Raw genomic sequence first — 15,836 nt, forward strand, 5'->3', positions numbered from 1 at the left:
TTTGCAGTCAGGTTTGTGTGCCAATTCGGGCTCTGCAATTTCATTACCCTCACCTTGGGTAGACCATTGTGCTTCTCAAAGCATTTGGATCTCACAAGGATGATTATGATTTGAAAATGGTTGGCGACTTGGGAGCATGTGGAATTGGTGTTTCCATGGTAGTGTTTTTTCCAAAAAGCAAAACAAACAAACCAGTCTTCTAGAAGACCAGTCTACTTTTGGGTACAAGAACCACCTTTGGCATTTCCAAGAGAAGGCTAGAGTTGGCTGGGAACAAGCAATAAGCAGTGTCTGTACACGCATGCACATATAGAGAACAACGAGCACAGACACACACACAGAGAACCACAAGCAATGTGCACACAGACGCAGCGATGAGCACAAAGCATGCGCACATACTGACACACCATTCCTTACAGCTCTACAAGCCCATCGATAAATCCTCATTCCATTTCACCAGGCACACAAAGTGCAGGATGCTCTTTCATAAACAGGGATAAAGTGGAAACATACACTGGAGTGAGTGTTAAGTGTGGGATCAGCTGAGTAGTGGCAGGTGATCCAACTTTATATTCCACACCAAAGGAAGTGGGGGGGGGAGGGGCTGGCCCTTTCCCTTCAGAGGCCTTGAAGAGTTAAGCAACATCTCTGATGTTCCTGGAAACATTTGCTGAAGCTGTGCCCTGTGCTATTGTTAGGTTGCAGGAACCAGGATGGTTTGCTCAAGTGACCTGGGGTAACCACAACTTTAAGTCATTTTCTTGGAACTACCAGGATAAGGGGATATACCAGGTCAGGTCCCGATCTGAGAGGCCTTGAAATCAGAGTTGGAACCACCTTTTCACCTAGAGGTCCTCTTGTGACATACCAACGTAGGTGGAGTGTAGAACTCTGAACATGGAGACCTTCAATCCTTTGTGTTAGGACTGGTTGTGTTTTTTTTCCTTAGTGAAAACAGAAAGACATATCAAGACATAGGTGTCTCCTGGGAAGTTTGACCAGACACATATTTTACTAAAGACTAGGCTCTGGGAATACTCCAGAGGACCAAACAGTGTCAGTCTTGATTCAGCTACCTCACAGATGCTGTATGGCTCAAACCAAACAGAAGACTTGAGAAAGGAAGGCCTCATTTTCCTGAAAGTAGACACTATGTGTTCCCTGAGCAGCTTGAATATAGGCAACCTGGCAGATTTCTTTAATACAAAAAATATGCTAGATAATAGTGGCACACGCTTTCAAAGAGGATTTTGGTCTGTGGCCAACATGATATACAAAGCAAAAGTCTATCTGGGAAACACAAAGAAAAAAAAAAATAAGAATTTCTGGGCTGTTCAAGGGCGCCTGGAAAGAAGCCAGAGCAAGTCAGAGCAACACATAGTAAAAGTCTTCATGACTCCCATGGCAAGTCTTCCAAATAGGGCTTCCAAAGAGAAGGCCTATTTCTCTACCAGATGGGAAGGTTCCAGACCTAACACCTGACTCCAGCCATAGATTCAGAGGCACATCTGCTTGCCAGTCTAGAATACCGAAGACCTGACAGGTGCTCTGTGCTGATGCTGTACGTGGGACAGGGTGATGAAAAGTCTACCCTACCTTTACAGAAGAGGTATCTCCCCAATGTGTTCTGAAGCCTGTCAGCAACTGTATTTTTTGTTTGTTTGTTTGGTTGGTTTGTTTTTCGAGACAAGGTTTCTCTGTGTATTAGATGTCCTGGAACTTTCTCTGTAGACCAGGCCAGCCTCAAACTCACAGAAATCTGCTTGCTTTTGCCTTGCAAGTGTTGGGATTAAAGGTGTGCGCCACCATATCCTGCCTGTAGTGCAGATTTAAAGCATGTTTTCTGAACCATATTTGGCTGAGTGGAATCTCCAGCACAGCTTGCAAAGAGCACACGGCTAATGGGCGGTCTGCATCACCTGGGCTGACTTTCCCCATTCAATGCTCTAGTCATGGTGAGCTCAAACTCCTGAAGCCTGATTTACACAGCCATATCAGGAGGCTGTTGCTTCAGGGTCCCCATGTGTGCATTTTTCAAATTCTAACAGGTTTACCTAGCACCGGGCTTGCTCACCATAAAGAGCGGAGAGGCCCAGGTGTTTGGACAGCAGATAGACAACAAGTACCTTTTAAATTTAGTGCTGTGGTTCATTACAGAGCTAGCTGTATTCCAGTAAGGAAGGTCAAAGCATGATGTAGAGCTATCAGTTACTTACTTGTCATGCTCTGAAACCTCTAGATTTCAGGGGCCCTGGGAGCACGTTGCACCAGCACTTTTCTTATGGGGACTGTTCCTTTATAGACCCAGCAGTAGTATTTTACAGACCACAAATTAACTGAAGCCTTTTCTTTTATTACATCTAAAGAGCTCTACATAAACAGGAAACATTCAATAGGGAAACAACTTTTCTCCAATGCATGTAATAAATATTTTCACTTGGTACTTTTATACAAACTGACATTGGTCTACTATACATTTTTAAAAGCCATTTTACTGGTTTGGCATGCGGTATGGAAATTCTAAGAGAGAAAGTTTTAAGGCAATGAATCACAGATTTAAGTTCATGGAATTTATGGTAACTTTTATCTATTTATATACATTTCCCCTTTGTTAATAAAACAGCAGCAGCACACTCTGGGACCACCAGATATTCTCCCCCCCCCCCTCTTTGAAATCTACACTTTATGTTTAATTGAAAACAAAACCAAAACAAACAGAATGCAATGTGTATCCATAAAGCAAAGTTCTTACCAAAATAAATTCAAATGTGCTTTTAAGAGTCCTGAAGATCCTGAAAGTTTTATGTACTTAAAATTCAAACTGCTTTAAAAACGAGGTTATTTCTACATGTATCCATTTACAATTGGGATATATTTTCACTCAGTTTCATACACTTGTCCTCAAAGAAAAGTTGGCCGAAACACTTCCCACTTTTCAAAACTTAGGTGATTCTTTAAGTCAGTAATGCAGATGTATAATACCTAAATTAGCAATGGAAAAACTTTGGTCAACCAAGTATGATGCATGGTTAAGTTTTTTATTTAAAAAATGTGTTCAGTAATACTTACGTAGTAAATTAAAAGCCACCCCTACCCTGCTAGTTGAACAGCTACTTTTCTGATGATGTGTGCTTACAGATAGATGGGGCACACACAGTACTATACACAGCACATGTGAACATGCTAGTAAGAAAGACTAAGGAAGGGGGTTCCTAGCAACTTGCTGAAAGATACTGAGAACAGTATTTGTCCACATCCTATCAAGGTTGGCAGGGCTGTGGAATGAGGGTGGGCTAAGGAAAAGCAACAAAAAGAGATGGAGTGACCATGCGCTTTTTCTTGTTAATGTAGGAGACAAAGCAGTGCATGACTAATAATTACTAAAGATCGTGAAAGTCCGTGACTGAACTTAACCATATGTAATGTTTTAGGAAGTCAACAAATGAAGAAATAAACTCTTTTTGACATGGAACGAGCTAACATGACCAAAGCCATGAACATATATTTCTCACTGTTACCCACTCTCCCCTTAGGCTGATACAATGCAGGACATGGAAAAAAAAGTGACCGTTCCTCCACAACTGGGCTGAAGAATGCAGAGGACTGGTTTTTCAAGTGGATCGTTCTAAGTTTGTAATTCAGCATCAAACACAAAAACTGCTGATCAGAATCCTAAAACCACTAACAAGCTAAAAAAAAAATCCAAGAACAAGGAAAACTATTCATTTCATCTCAGATAGTTGAAATAACAAAAATGTTTCCTATTGCAATGCTAACAGAAATAGCCACAATTTTATTGATTCCTACTCTAATCTCAACTTAGACACAAATCAAGACCTTATCTGAAATGAGCCTAAATTAATATAGCACTGAAAAAAAATAAATCAAACGTGTACTCACCACACCCGATAAAATTTAACAACGTAACCATTTCTGGTTTGAACTGACAACAAATGCCTTGTTTTATTGCGGATTGTTTTGTGACTAACACAGCCGTTTCTGTGTGGAACACACATGCGCAGGGGAAGACGATGTTACTCACACACACTTGTTTATAAATACATATATACACACACACATATACATATCAACACCAACTTTTTCAAAATTCAAGTTGACAGTTTAGTAGCAGAGACGCTATAAAAACATATTTTTAGATGCCACACTGTCATGTGAACCATTCACTTTATCATACAACTGAAGATACAGCAATCTTGACTTCTACCTGCATTAATATAGGTCCTTCGTTACTGATGCAAGGTTTGAAAACAAGTTTACTATACACAAAGGAGGTCCTTCAACTCTGAGAACACGAAGTTGTAACATAAAAAGCCAATCTGGGAACTGGATGGTGTGCCCCGTCCTCTCTGCCAATAAACCCGTGCCCATCTATCTTCACTGTAAGAACACTGCATCTTCTCTGATGACTCAAGTACGAGAAGCACTTTTTCCTTCCTTTGACCCTTAATCATTTACTGAAGAAAATTTTAATATATTTACATATTCTGCTATTGAGAGTAGGTAAGACCAAGTAGATATGACTGATTCTTGAATTAAAAAAATAATGGCTTCCTATGTCATACTTGTCATTAAAAGCTGAGTAAAAACAAACAAGGCTAAGAAAAGAAGTATATTTAGAACCACAGAAACAAAATAACTAAGGTTATTGTTGAGTTTCAACTGTTCATCAAACAGATTTGCTACAGATCCACATGTGGGCTGCACTGTACTGTCAACTTTAGGGTTTTTTTGAGGTGGTACAATGTCCTCTGCCAGTTGCACATGATACCCGTACCCCACAGGGCTTCCAGGGCTCTTTTACATCCCACTTTGGTATGAAGATTCTCAAAAACTTGTTACCCTGTGACCAAAATGCAGGTACTCACAGATTTGGCTGACACACAAAATACTGGCAATTCCGATTCAGAATCCACACAAGCGTATCGTCATTCACAGGCCTGCCCTCAGACTGCCTATCCAGGCAGCTTCTGCTCCAACACTTCTAGGAAACGCACTCTTAGGGGGCACACGGCAGATCACAGAGAACCTGTGATGGCGAACACGCACTGGGAGAGCTGAGAAAGATGCTTATGTTAAAGTTCAAGACCTCTGAAGCATTTTGAAAAAAGCAGGCAACTGATATTAACTAAATGCCAACAGGAGAGGGGACAGTGATGACAGAACAGTACACTCAGGCACACACTGAAAACACACACACCCACGAGCTATGTCCTGCAAACAAAGGGAGTGCAGTGGGACAGGTGAGATTATAACTTAAGGCTGGCAAAATCCACGCATACATAAACAGACTCCAAGTCTGTTGCTTTCAAACAATGGAAATCAAAACTATCCCAACCCCCTCCCTACAACAAAGCCCATGATTTAAAACTTCATACATGCAATTCTGTTTGTTATTGCAAGTAAGATAATGCCATTGAAGTAAAATAAAACCCAAACCAGAGGACAAATGGTGAAAAAGTCTTCAGAATCCAGAAAAAAAATGAACCGAAGGAGGTTTGTGGGTGCTTGCTTTTTCTTTTCTTTCCTTCCTTTTTTTTTTTTTTTTAAAACAAGTGTTTTATCAGACAGGCAGTCTTAGATTTATATACAAAAGTAAAACTGAAAATATAGTTTTGTTCTCTGTACATTTCTTTTAATTTTTTTCCCTAAAAAAAGGAAAAAAAAAACCACGCTTGTGTACTTTTCTAAACAAGATAAGGTAAAACAGAGCACAGAGTTCTCTTCTGCCAAGTCATTTAATCTGGGACAGGGTGGGAGCAGCAGGACGAGGGCGTCAGTCCAATGAGATAATGTCTGGTATGATGCCAAAGATGGACGCCGTGTCTGCACTGCTCCTGCTGGCCATGCCATGGCCATGGCTCTCCCTCAGACTGTTGGAAGACACAAGGCTGCTGTTGCTGCCACTACTGCTTCCGTTGGTGGCTGGCAAAGAAGTGCTTCCTCCAGCACTTAGCTGATCGAGAAACATCTGCGAGGAGGTATACGGGAAAAAGCGGGAGGAGTGCAGGAGGTCCTGGTCATCTGAGACCGCTGCTGCTGCTGCGGCAAGCAGGGAGGTGTTGTAATGCTAGGAGGGACCAGAGACAAAACACTCTCGTTACAATCAGATGCACCTCTGTACTCTTCTCAGCAGAGCAAGTCCCAAGTTAACATATCCTGAGTGTCTGGCTCCTCAAGTAACAACACATTCTGCAGTGAAATGGCTGGTCACTGATACTGAGAGCGCTTCGGCATGGTATCTGAAACTGGAATAACACTTTTGATTGTGTTGTGTGTGTATTTTAGTTTGCATTGCACGCAGTTCTTAAAACTCTATTTCTGAGACGTTCAGAAGCAGCAGGAAGGAGGGCAGCTGCACCTCTCAAGATACATCCTGTATTCCCACTGACAAGTTCATCCTGAGAACTGCATCATGAAGAAGCTCAGCTGCTATCGTGCTCAGGCTGCGGCTCTGTGCAGCCTGTCACTGCTTTCAGCACTGCAGGCACTGGGCACAGTGTTTGTGCACATGAGCAGGTCTGAGTTGGAAAAGGCAGGGAGAACTTGCTGTAAAAGATAAGCAATGTCACGCTTCTGCAGGGCACTCCCATAGTGGGGTGTGTGGAGCTGCAAGTCTCTGGTCAGGGACTGCTGCCTGCTGAGTGGCTGTGAAGGCTGAGGACTACTGTGGGCTTTACCAATACTCTATGCTTAGGTTATTCTACATTTATTTAAAAAAAAAAATCCCAAAGCTCGCCTTTTAATTAATTGGTTACATAACAATTTTACTTTGTTTTTAAGCTTTTTCATTTTTTAAAGATTTTATAACATGTACTAATTATACAAATCATAGGTTTCATTATAACATTTTCACATGTAGATAATGTCTTTTGATTATAATTACCCTCTACTGATTTCCCCTATTTCTCTCCCTCTACCTGATCCTTGCCTCTTCTCAACAGTCTACCTTCAGTGTGTGTCCCAGTGAGTTACTCAGTGTTGCTTACAGAGTATGAACAACTTACCAGTGGCTAACCACTGAAGAAAACATCTCCCCTACTAAAGAGTAACTGCCTACAGATCTTCAGAGAGGTTGGGGCTTCCTAAACACTCCCAACTATTTTACTCTTTATAATAATACTTAAACATGAATAGACCACATGGCTGTGCAAAAACATTCTTTCATCATATCTATACCCTATGAGATCTAATTATGTGTTTTGCTAAAAAGATGTGTGTGTGTGTGTGTGTGTATTCATTCATAGGTCTACACAGGCCAGGGGTCAGTGCCACTGTCTTCTAGGCACAACTTGTTTCCTGGAAGGTTTTCAGGGCAGGGGAAATGCCTGCTTCTCCACTAGAGCTCATCCTAAGCAGGTGCCATTCTTCAGAAGCATGCTGTGGTGCTTTGCTTGGTCTGTCCCTTTTCATCGAAGATGTGCTGTGAAGAGTGTACCACAAACACTCCCCTTCTCTGATATTCATGTTCTAAAGTATCTCATCTGAAGGGGACTGCTGATGTCTGTGCAAGTTCCACTAGCTCCTTTATGAAACTTAGTGGGGACTCCTTCTGTCTCTTGCAGTTTCCCTTGCTCCTGCCTGCTTTTCAGTTCCAAGCTTCCACAGCAGCTTCCTAAGGAAGCTCTCTGGGGCTCCTCAGTGTCACATACACCATCTTGGAGTTAGTGGCCACCACAACTACAACATTGCTTTGCAACCTCTTCATCAAAAGCAAATCCCCTGCAGTCAGCAGTAATCGCTCGAGTGCCTACACAAGGCTACTGCACAGCACTGATGCTATCATCCGTCCACACTCACAGGCTTGTCTCCTCAGTGTTCCTGTTGCAGCAGTAGCCTGGACAAAGGTCCTACTCAGGCAGCAGGTCCCAAAGGCCACTAAATCTCCTTAATCATCCAGCAAGGCAGCTCAGCAGATAAAGGAGCTTGCTAAAGAGCCTGAATACTTGAGTTCAACAGTTGAAACCCACACAGAGGTGGAGAAAACTGACTCCATACAGCTGTCCTTTGACTTCTAAACATACATTGTGTTACATATACAACCATGGATACAATAGTAATAAAAAATTAAAAATTTATATACAGAGAGGGGCCACAGAGCAGCTGGAGGAGGGAAAGGGATGGGCCAAAATAATGTAAATACAGTATACTCATGTATGAAATCCTCAAAAAAATTTTTAAAAATCTCCTTGATCTATTTCTATTGGTTGGGTCAGAGACATGGTGTTGGAACAAGACCACCACTGTGATACTGGGATGAAGGAGGATGTACATGAACACCATCACCAATGAACAACAACATTTTGCAAAGTTTGCTAATCTCCAATTAGTGCTCCAGCTTGCTGGCACGAAACTCAGGAAGGCATCTGGACAGTGGCTGGACCACTGCTTTGGCAGAGAATGTCACAGTACCGAGCGGGATGTGCTTCTGCATCCTGGCCTTAATCCATGTCCTTAGCCATTTCTCTATTGCTGTAGTAGGCCTTTCTCAATCTGTGTTTGTCTCACTGTTTTCGATGAGACTTCTGTCATTTTTCTTGCTCTGCAAGTCTGTAGCTCTGGTGCAATGGGACAGTCTGACTGCTGAGTAACAGTCATTGACTTTCTCCTTCCACACTCCTTGATCTCTTTTAATCTTGCTTCCAGGTCACTAGATGTGGCCTTTTTAGCAAATGATTTTGTACATTTAGGGTCTGAGATGAATAAAGCAACATGAGCTGAGAGAAACATGGGAGTAGAGGAAGCAATCAGCTGCAGTAAATACAGTTTGAGGAAGCACAGCATGCTGTATAACTGAAAATCAGATCATTCACTATCACTGTCTAGTACTTACGGACTGCACACAACTGTATGCTTTAAACATACCATTGGCAATGCAGTAGCACCACAGACTAATCAGACAGCTATGATGTCCTGGGCAACAGGACATTCTTGACACATGTGGCCAAGACTGAAATCCATTAATCACATGGTTCACAGGCCTGTGTCTTTATACAGCAGCATTGAGAAATCAACAGACAGACACTGCTTTTAGAGACTGGGGGTGGAGGGCAGTGATAAAGGATGGCTTTTATTTAAATTCTTATAGCCAGAGCAACACTGGCTACAGGTATTCCCCTTGCCAAGGAAACTTATTCTTTCTTCTGGCTATGTATTACAGCTTGATATTTTAATATACAACTAAAGAAATGGATTGTTTTCACATTAACATACCTGATTGTCTCCTGATAAGAAAGGAAAGAAATCTAATCCTGTGGGAAGAATTAAAAAAAAAACCAACTTAGCTTGTAGGCAAAAAACAACAAAAAGTAAAACTTTTCTAAACATCCCAGCACTTAAATTTTACATTCTATACACTCTGAATTCATATTTAAACACAAGGAATGCTGGACATGTGGTACACACCTTTCATCCAAGCATTTCCAGGAGCCAGAGGCTAGCCTGGTCTACATAAGCAACTTCCAGTCTAGCTAAGGTGATACCAAAAGATTCTTCAACAACAAAAACCCCACCAAAAGGAAAAAAAAAGTCACAAGAAGTTGGGCGTTATATGGCATTTTCATCTCTAAGCTATGAAGGATAAAGCCCAAGTTTGGCAACAAAGACCTTGCTTTTACTGATTCCTCACAAGTAAACATCTAATTATTTAGATAGAGTTTCATGTAGTTCAGGATGGTCACTGCACTCCATGACCATCCTGGGTGGGTAGGTGGGTGGTGGTATTGGTTTTTCAACAAAGAGTTTCTTTGTGTTAACAGAGCCCTAGCTGTCCTGGAGCTCGCTTTGCAGATTGTACTCACCTCAAACTCACAGAGATCTGCCTGCCTCTGCCTTCCCAGTGCTGGGAATAAAGGCGTGCGCCACCATGCCTGGCTTGACTTTGAACTTCTTAATTGTGTCTTCACCTCTTAGTGCTGGGATGACAGGCACATACCACTATGCTCAGTTTATCTGGTGCTGCAAGTCAAACCCATTGCTTTATGCATTCTTGCCAAGCATTCTATACACTGAGCTATGTCCCTAGTCCTTAGATTTCAATTTAATTTATTCTACATAAATGCCTCTTGGGGTATTTCATACATTTGGTTTGATTTTACGGATGAAACTTTAAGAGGCCACCCAAGTTGTAGCAAAGCTTTTTATTCTCCTTCTCAAATGTGTTCACTTCCCATCATCTAAACCAGACTAAAACCCAAATGTGACTGTATGGCTAGGCATGATGACACATGCCTTTAATTCCAGCTTTTAGGAAGCAGAGGCAGGTGGAACTTCTACACAAAGAGATCCTGTCTTTAAAAACAAATGTCCGGTGGCATCACAGAAAGCTCAGCCCTGAATCCTGGCTGCATTGTTTTACACTAGCCAGAACTACATAACAAGAACAAGAAAAGCAAGGGCCTCATGATGATGTTTAACCTTGACGTACACAAGCAATGCAATATTTTGGCAACTACTCCTACCCACACCAGGAGAGACTACAATATAAGGAATTACAAAATGTGTCTCAGTAGTGATGGATGTGTGCAAATAGCTAAAAAAATAAATAAATAAATAAATAAAAAATAAAGCGGTTTAGGAAACCGCTGGGAGTGACCAGCCTCCAGGAAGTTAAATGACTAGTCCATAAGTCACTAAGTTATAAAGATACAACCCAGAATTGAAATTCTTTTTGAGATACAAATGAATATACTGGCATTTCAAACTATTTCTCTTAAAAAGGGTAAGGCTGGGTTATGGTAGTTCATACCTGCAGGTGGATGGATATCTATGAATTTGAAGTCAATCAGGACTACATAGAATGACTGTCTCAAAAGAGACAAAAAAAAAAAAAAAAAAAAAAAAAGGTTCCAAAAGAACCAAAGTAAAAAATAACAAAAAAGCTGGAGAAAAAAAGGAAGCATCCGTGCCCAGGAGGAGTAGAAGACTGGAAATAATCAAACTGAGTGCTGAATTGAAATTCTTTTTGAGATACAAATGAATATACTGGCATTTCAAACTATTTCTCTTAAAAAGGGTAAGGCTGGGTTATGGTAGTTCATACCTGCAGGTGGATGGATATCTATGAATTTGAAGTCAATCAGGACTACATAGAATGACTGTCTCAAAAGAGACAAAAAAAAAAAAAAAAAAAAAAGATAAGGTTCAAAAGAACCAAAGTAAAAAATTTCAAATGTCTCAGTGGGTAAAGGTGCTTGTCACCAAAGCTAATGACCTGAGTTTGATCCCTGAAATCCACATAGTAGATAGAGGGAATGAATTCCTGCAGGCTGTCTTCTGATCATCACATGTGTGTCTGTCATAGCATGGTATGATGCAAGTCTAAAATCCTAGCTCTTGGGAGGCAGAGGTTGGAGGATGACAGCAACTTTGAGGCCAGTTTGGTGTGCTATATGGTGAGCATCAGGCTAACAACAGGGTTACACAGCAAGATCAAGTCTCATAATACAACTCAGCTACACATAGTGAGCATTAGACGAAGCCATAATCGAAGAATAAAAGCCAGCATTCACCCCCACCAAACTGAAGGCCACACGCAAGAAGTGTTCCAGCAGTCCAAGGGACTGGGAAGCTCACAACACCTTAAAACCCTTGCCTCAGGATTCCCACAGCAGTGAGGGCAGGCTGGCGAGGAAGATGCCACCAAGATCCAGGCCATTGTTCCTGGGCTCCAAAGCCCCGTTCTCCCATCTCCATATCTCCCCTATATCTCTCATCCCCAGACTGCAGCCACACAGAGTGAAGGCATTCCTCAGCTTTTATGACAGCAGCAAAGGACCAGGGACTCACCTTGTAAGTCGTAAGGCATGGGTGTCATGTGGAAAGGGTGCCTGTAGTCCTGGATGAGGGAAGTGTTGATGTAGCTTGTATCTACAGCAGGAAGGCTGGGGGTACGGGACACAGGCGATGCTTGATGAGGAAGACTTAAAATTCTGTGGGAAAGAAATGTTTAAAGAATTTAATAGTCACTCTAACAGTTTAACAAATGAAACTGTATCCCACAATGAGCTCTACTTTTTATGATTAAAACATGAAAAGACAGTATAACAAAACCAAACAAACAAAAAGCAAAACAAATAGTAAGAAATAACTTGGCATGCAGCAGCATTTGCAAAGGCTGTAAGGTGAATCAGATAAATGCAATGGAATCACCTTTCATAGTTCATACAGTCCTTAGAGAGGCACCCTCCTTTCTAAGAATGCAGAAACAATGCATAGCTGAGTCACCGTAACAGGACATGAGTGAGAGGTACCCACAACAAAGGAAACTGTGGACCTTTCAAAGTAGGTTCTGAAGGGGTAGATAGTGAGAAATCTAGGGATACTAGGATTGATGTGGGATTCCCCTCTATATGCTGTGAATACCATTGGTTAATAAACTGTCTTGGCCTGTGATAGGGCAAAAGAATAGAGCTAGGCGGCGGAGGTGGAAGGGGACGACTAAACTGAATGCTGGGAAAAGGAAGGCAGAGTCAGAGAGAAGCCATGGAGTTGCTGCCAGACCCAGACATGCTGGAACTTTGCTGGTAGCCATAACCTTGTGATGCACAAATTAATGGAGATGGGTTAAATTAAGATGTTAAGAGTTAACAAGTAAGAAGCTAGAGCAAATGGGCCAAGCAGTGATTTAAATAATATGGTTTCTGTGTGATTATTTTGAGTCTGAGGGGCCAAGCATCCCGGAACCAACAAGCAGCCTCCTTATAACAGTGCCGGAAAGTTTTACATTAACTTGACACATGCTAAAGTCATCTGAGAGGAGAGAGACTCAATTACTCAAGACTTCAGGCTGGGCTGTGGTGGCACACGCCTTTAATCCCAAACCTTGGGGAGGCAGAGGCAGGCAGAGCTCTGTGAGTTTGAGGCCAGCCTGGTCTACAAATTAAATTCCAGGACAGTCAGAGATACACAGAGAAAACCTTGTCTCGAAAAACAAAAAAAAAAAAAAAACCCAAACAGAACCAAAACAAAACAAGTCTTCATAAGACTGAGCTGCAGGTAATCCTGTAGGGCATTTTGTTAATTAATGATTTATAAGAAAGCAAGCTAAACAAACCACAAGAAGCAAGCCAGTAAGCAGCACCCTTCCATGGGCTCTGCATTAGCTTCTGCTTCCAGGTTCCTGTGCTGACTTTCTTTGATAAGAACAGTGATATGGAAGTATGGACAGTGATGTAGAAGTGGAAGCCAAACAAACCCTTTCCTTCCCAACTTGCTTTTGTCATGGTGTTTCATTAGAGCAACAGAGACCTTGGCTAAGACACCCTGGTAAGGAAAACACAAATTGAGAAAACTAGGGGAATGCAGCAACTTGAGCACTGAGGAGAAAGCAGATTTATGAGCCTGCTGAGAGTGAACTCTGAGCAGTAACTTTGGTTCACTCAACTTCTAGTTTGGCTATCAGTACAGTTCAAATAATAGGGCCTTTGAAGCCAATCAAGGCAGCGAGACAAGGCAAAGTGTCCCAGAGTGAAAAGGAGGAAGAGAGATTTTAAAGAGAGAGTTTACAACTAGAAAGGAAACAAAGGAACTCCAGAAAAAGCAGTGACATGCTTCATAAACTCTATCATAAGATAGAGGTCAAATCTTTCTCCTTATCTCCCTTAAGAAATAAGGAGGAAAGCCCAGTGGTAGTGCACGCCTTTAATCCCAGCACTCAGGAGGCAGAGGCTGGTGCATTTCTGTGAGTTTGAGACTAGCCTGGCCTACAGAGCTAGTTCCAGGTTGGCCAATGCCACACAGAAAAACCCTTTCTTGGCAGTGGGAGGGGAGAGGAAAAAGGAATGAAGAACTGACTTTGAAAAGAAAATAGTTATGACAGTCCTAGGAAGGTTTATGCATCATTACATGTGATCCCAATCGTGTAAGGCTAACAGGCACAGAGGAAAATAAGGTAACAAGAAATGGAGGAATAGAGACTTCTTTCACTTTGCATGTGCATGGGTGTGATGTATGCTAGTTTAAGTGCATAGGTGCTACAGCACACACACGGAGGGCAGAGTACAACCAACCCGGCGTTTTGGTCCTTGCCTGTCTCTCACTGCTGGAGACAACTTGTGTGCTGTCTGTGGACATAATACTGCAGCTTTCTTGCTGGCAGGGACCTTAAAACACCATAGGGTTGTGGTGATAAACATGGCTACAACCGGTACACCCGCCATGAGGCTGGAAAGCTAAGGAATGGGCTGGATCTAGCTGCCAAAGCCATGGCTTTAATCCTACCCATATTGCTCCGTAATTTAAAAGGCTCATGTGGTCAGAAAAAGAGAGATACAGCAAAAAGAGATTCAAAGACAAAGAAAACTTTTAAATGATTTACAGTGTGTTGAAAATATATGCAGACTAAAAGTTGAAGTTCTTAAAGTAAAAAACAAAAAAAAAAAAAAAAAGGAAGAGAGTTGTTAGGTGTGGTGGTACACACCTTTAATCCCAACACTTGGGAGGCAGAGGGAGATTGACCTCTGTGACTTCTAGGTGTGGTAGATACACCTTTAATCCCAATGCCTGGGAGGCAGAGACAGGCGGATCTCTGAGAGTTCAAGGACAGCCTGGTCCACAGAGTTATTCCGGGTCAAAGATATACAGAGAATATAAAATAAAAGTAAAAATAAACGAAATAGAAGTTAAAATAAAGCGCAAAGATGGAAAATACACAGAGAATTTTGATACTGTATGCTATTGTGCTCTCTTTGAATTGTTTGAATGCTGAGGAAGGAGCAACAGCTGCTAAAAGATATTTGTTTAAAAATGCTGTTGAACTAATCCAAATAGATATTTTGAAAATACCTTGACTTCAGAATTTGGATCTAAGGATATGATGCTTTGGAAAGGAGTTTCTTCTTTTGTTTTCACAGAGGATGAGACTCTGTGGATTGCTTCTATCCCAATATGGTATGATGTACCACGCCTTCCTGAAAGGTTGCTGTGAACACCTTCAGAAAATTACTTCAATTGCCCACTGAGATGAACCTAGCACACAGGTTATACCCTGAAATATCTGATTAATAGCGCCCCCATACAACAGGAAGCAGTTTGGAGAGAAAAAACTGCGCCCATGTTCCCAAATATTGTTTATAAATGTTCTTTTACATTTAAAGGGGGATATGATATAGGTATGAATAATTTGCATTGATATGGATTTTGCTTTTTTGATATAAATTTAAGGTCAATTTTGTTATATGTATATATATTTCTGATATTGATTAAGGTATTGTGATTGTATAGTTCATTTAAAAATGTAATGTATATAGGCTGTTAATGGATAATAATAGTCAAGTTTATAGTCATGTTAGTTAGATTTTCTAGATATATAGATATATATTTCAGGTAGATCGGCATTCTTCATATCTTTCAAAGACTACGGAATATGCTATTTAATGTTTTAATAACTTAGGGTTTTTCATGACAATGAAGACACTCTGCTCCTGGCAACACCAATCTACTTCAGGAAGAAGATGGGCATCGAAGAGGATCCTTATGGAGTTTGATAGCCATTTGGGCAAGAAACTGCTCTTGCCTGGACTGTTGTATAAACTGGACACAGAGAACCTGCAGAGAGAGGACTACTGAACTTGCCTAAAGGTGAGATGATCTTTTGGGGTTCCTGATTGATGAAGGAGTCTGCAAGACATTCTGCAGGACACAACAGATTGTGACTGAACTGACTTTGAAATTTCCTGCTTCATGGAAATGCCTCTGGATACTATGGGTCTGTAGGCTGAAGATGGATGCCCCAATGGTACAGAGAAGCTTTGGGTGACTGTCAAGGCAGCGAGATGTCTCTGTCATTTCTAGAGTTTGAAAGTTGCTTATTTCTTGTT

At 41.4% G+C, this 15,836-nt stretch overlaps 1 protein-coding gene across 2 annotated transcripts in view; it reads right to left on the bottom strand.

The window, feature by feature from the left end:
- Window positions 1-2,332: 2,332 nt before the first annotated feature.
- Window positions 2,333-15,836, bottom strand: part of Pias1 (protein inhibitor of activated STAT 1) — a 110,342-nt gene continuing 96,838 nt past the window's right edge. For both annotated transcript variants that reach the window (XM_050151748.1, XM_050151749.1), the window contains exons 12-14: window positions 11,806-11,948; window positions 9,232-9,269; window positions 2,333-6,088 (exon numbers count right to left, since the gene is read on the bottom strand). In XM_050151748.1, coding sequence (XP_050007705.1) covers window positions 5,795-6,088; window positions 9,232-9,269; window positions 11,806-11,948 — 475 coding nt within the window. In that variant the 3' untranslated portion in view covers window positions 2,333-5,794. The remainder of the gene's footprint in view (window positions 6,089-9,231; window positions 9,270-11,805; window positions 11,949-15,836) is intronic.

This window comes from Alexandromys fortis, unplaced genomic scaffold (assembly GCF_014885135.2).
Source record: "Alexandromys fortis isolate MF-2015 unplaced genomic scaffold, M_Fortis_MF-2015_v1.1 scaffold_70, whole genome shotgun sequence".
Taxonomy (NCBI): Eukaryota; Metazoa; Chordata; class Mammalia; order Rodentia; family Cricetidae; genus Alexandromys; species Alexandromys fortis.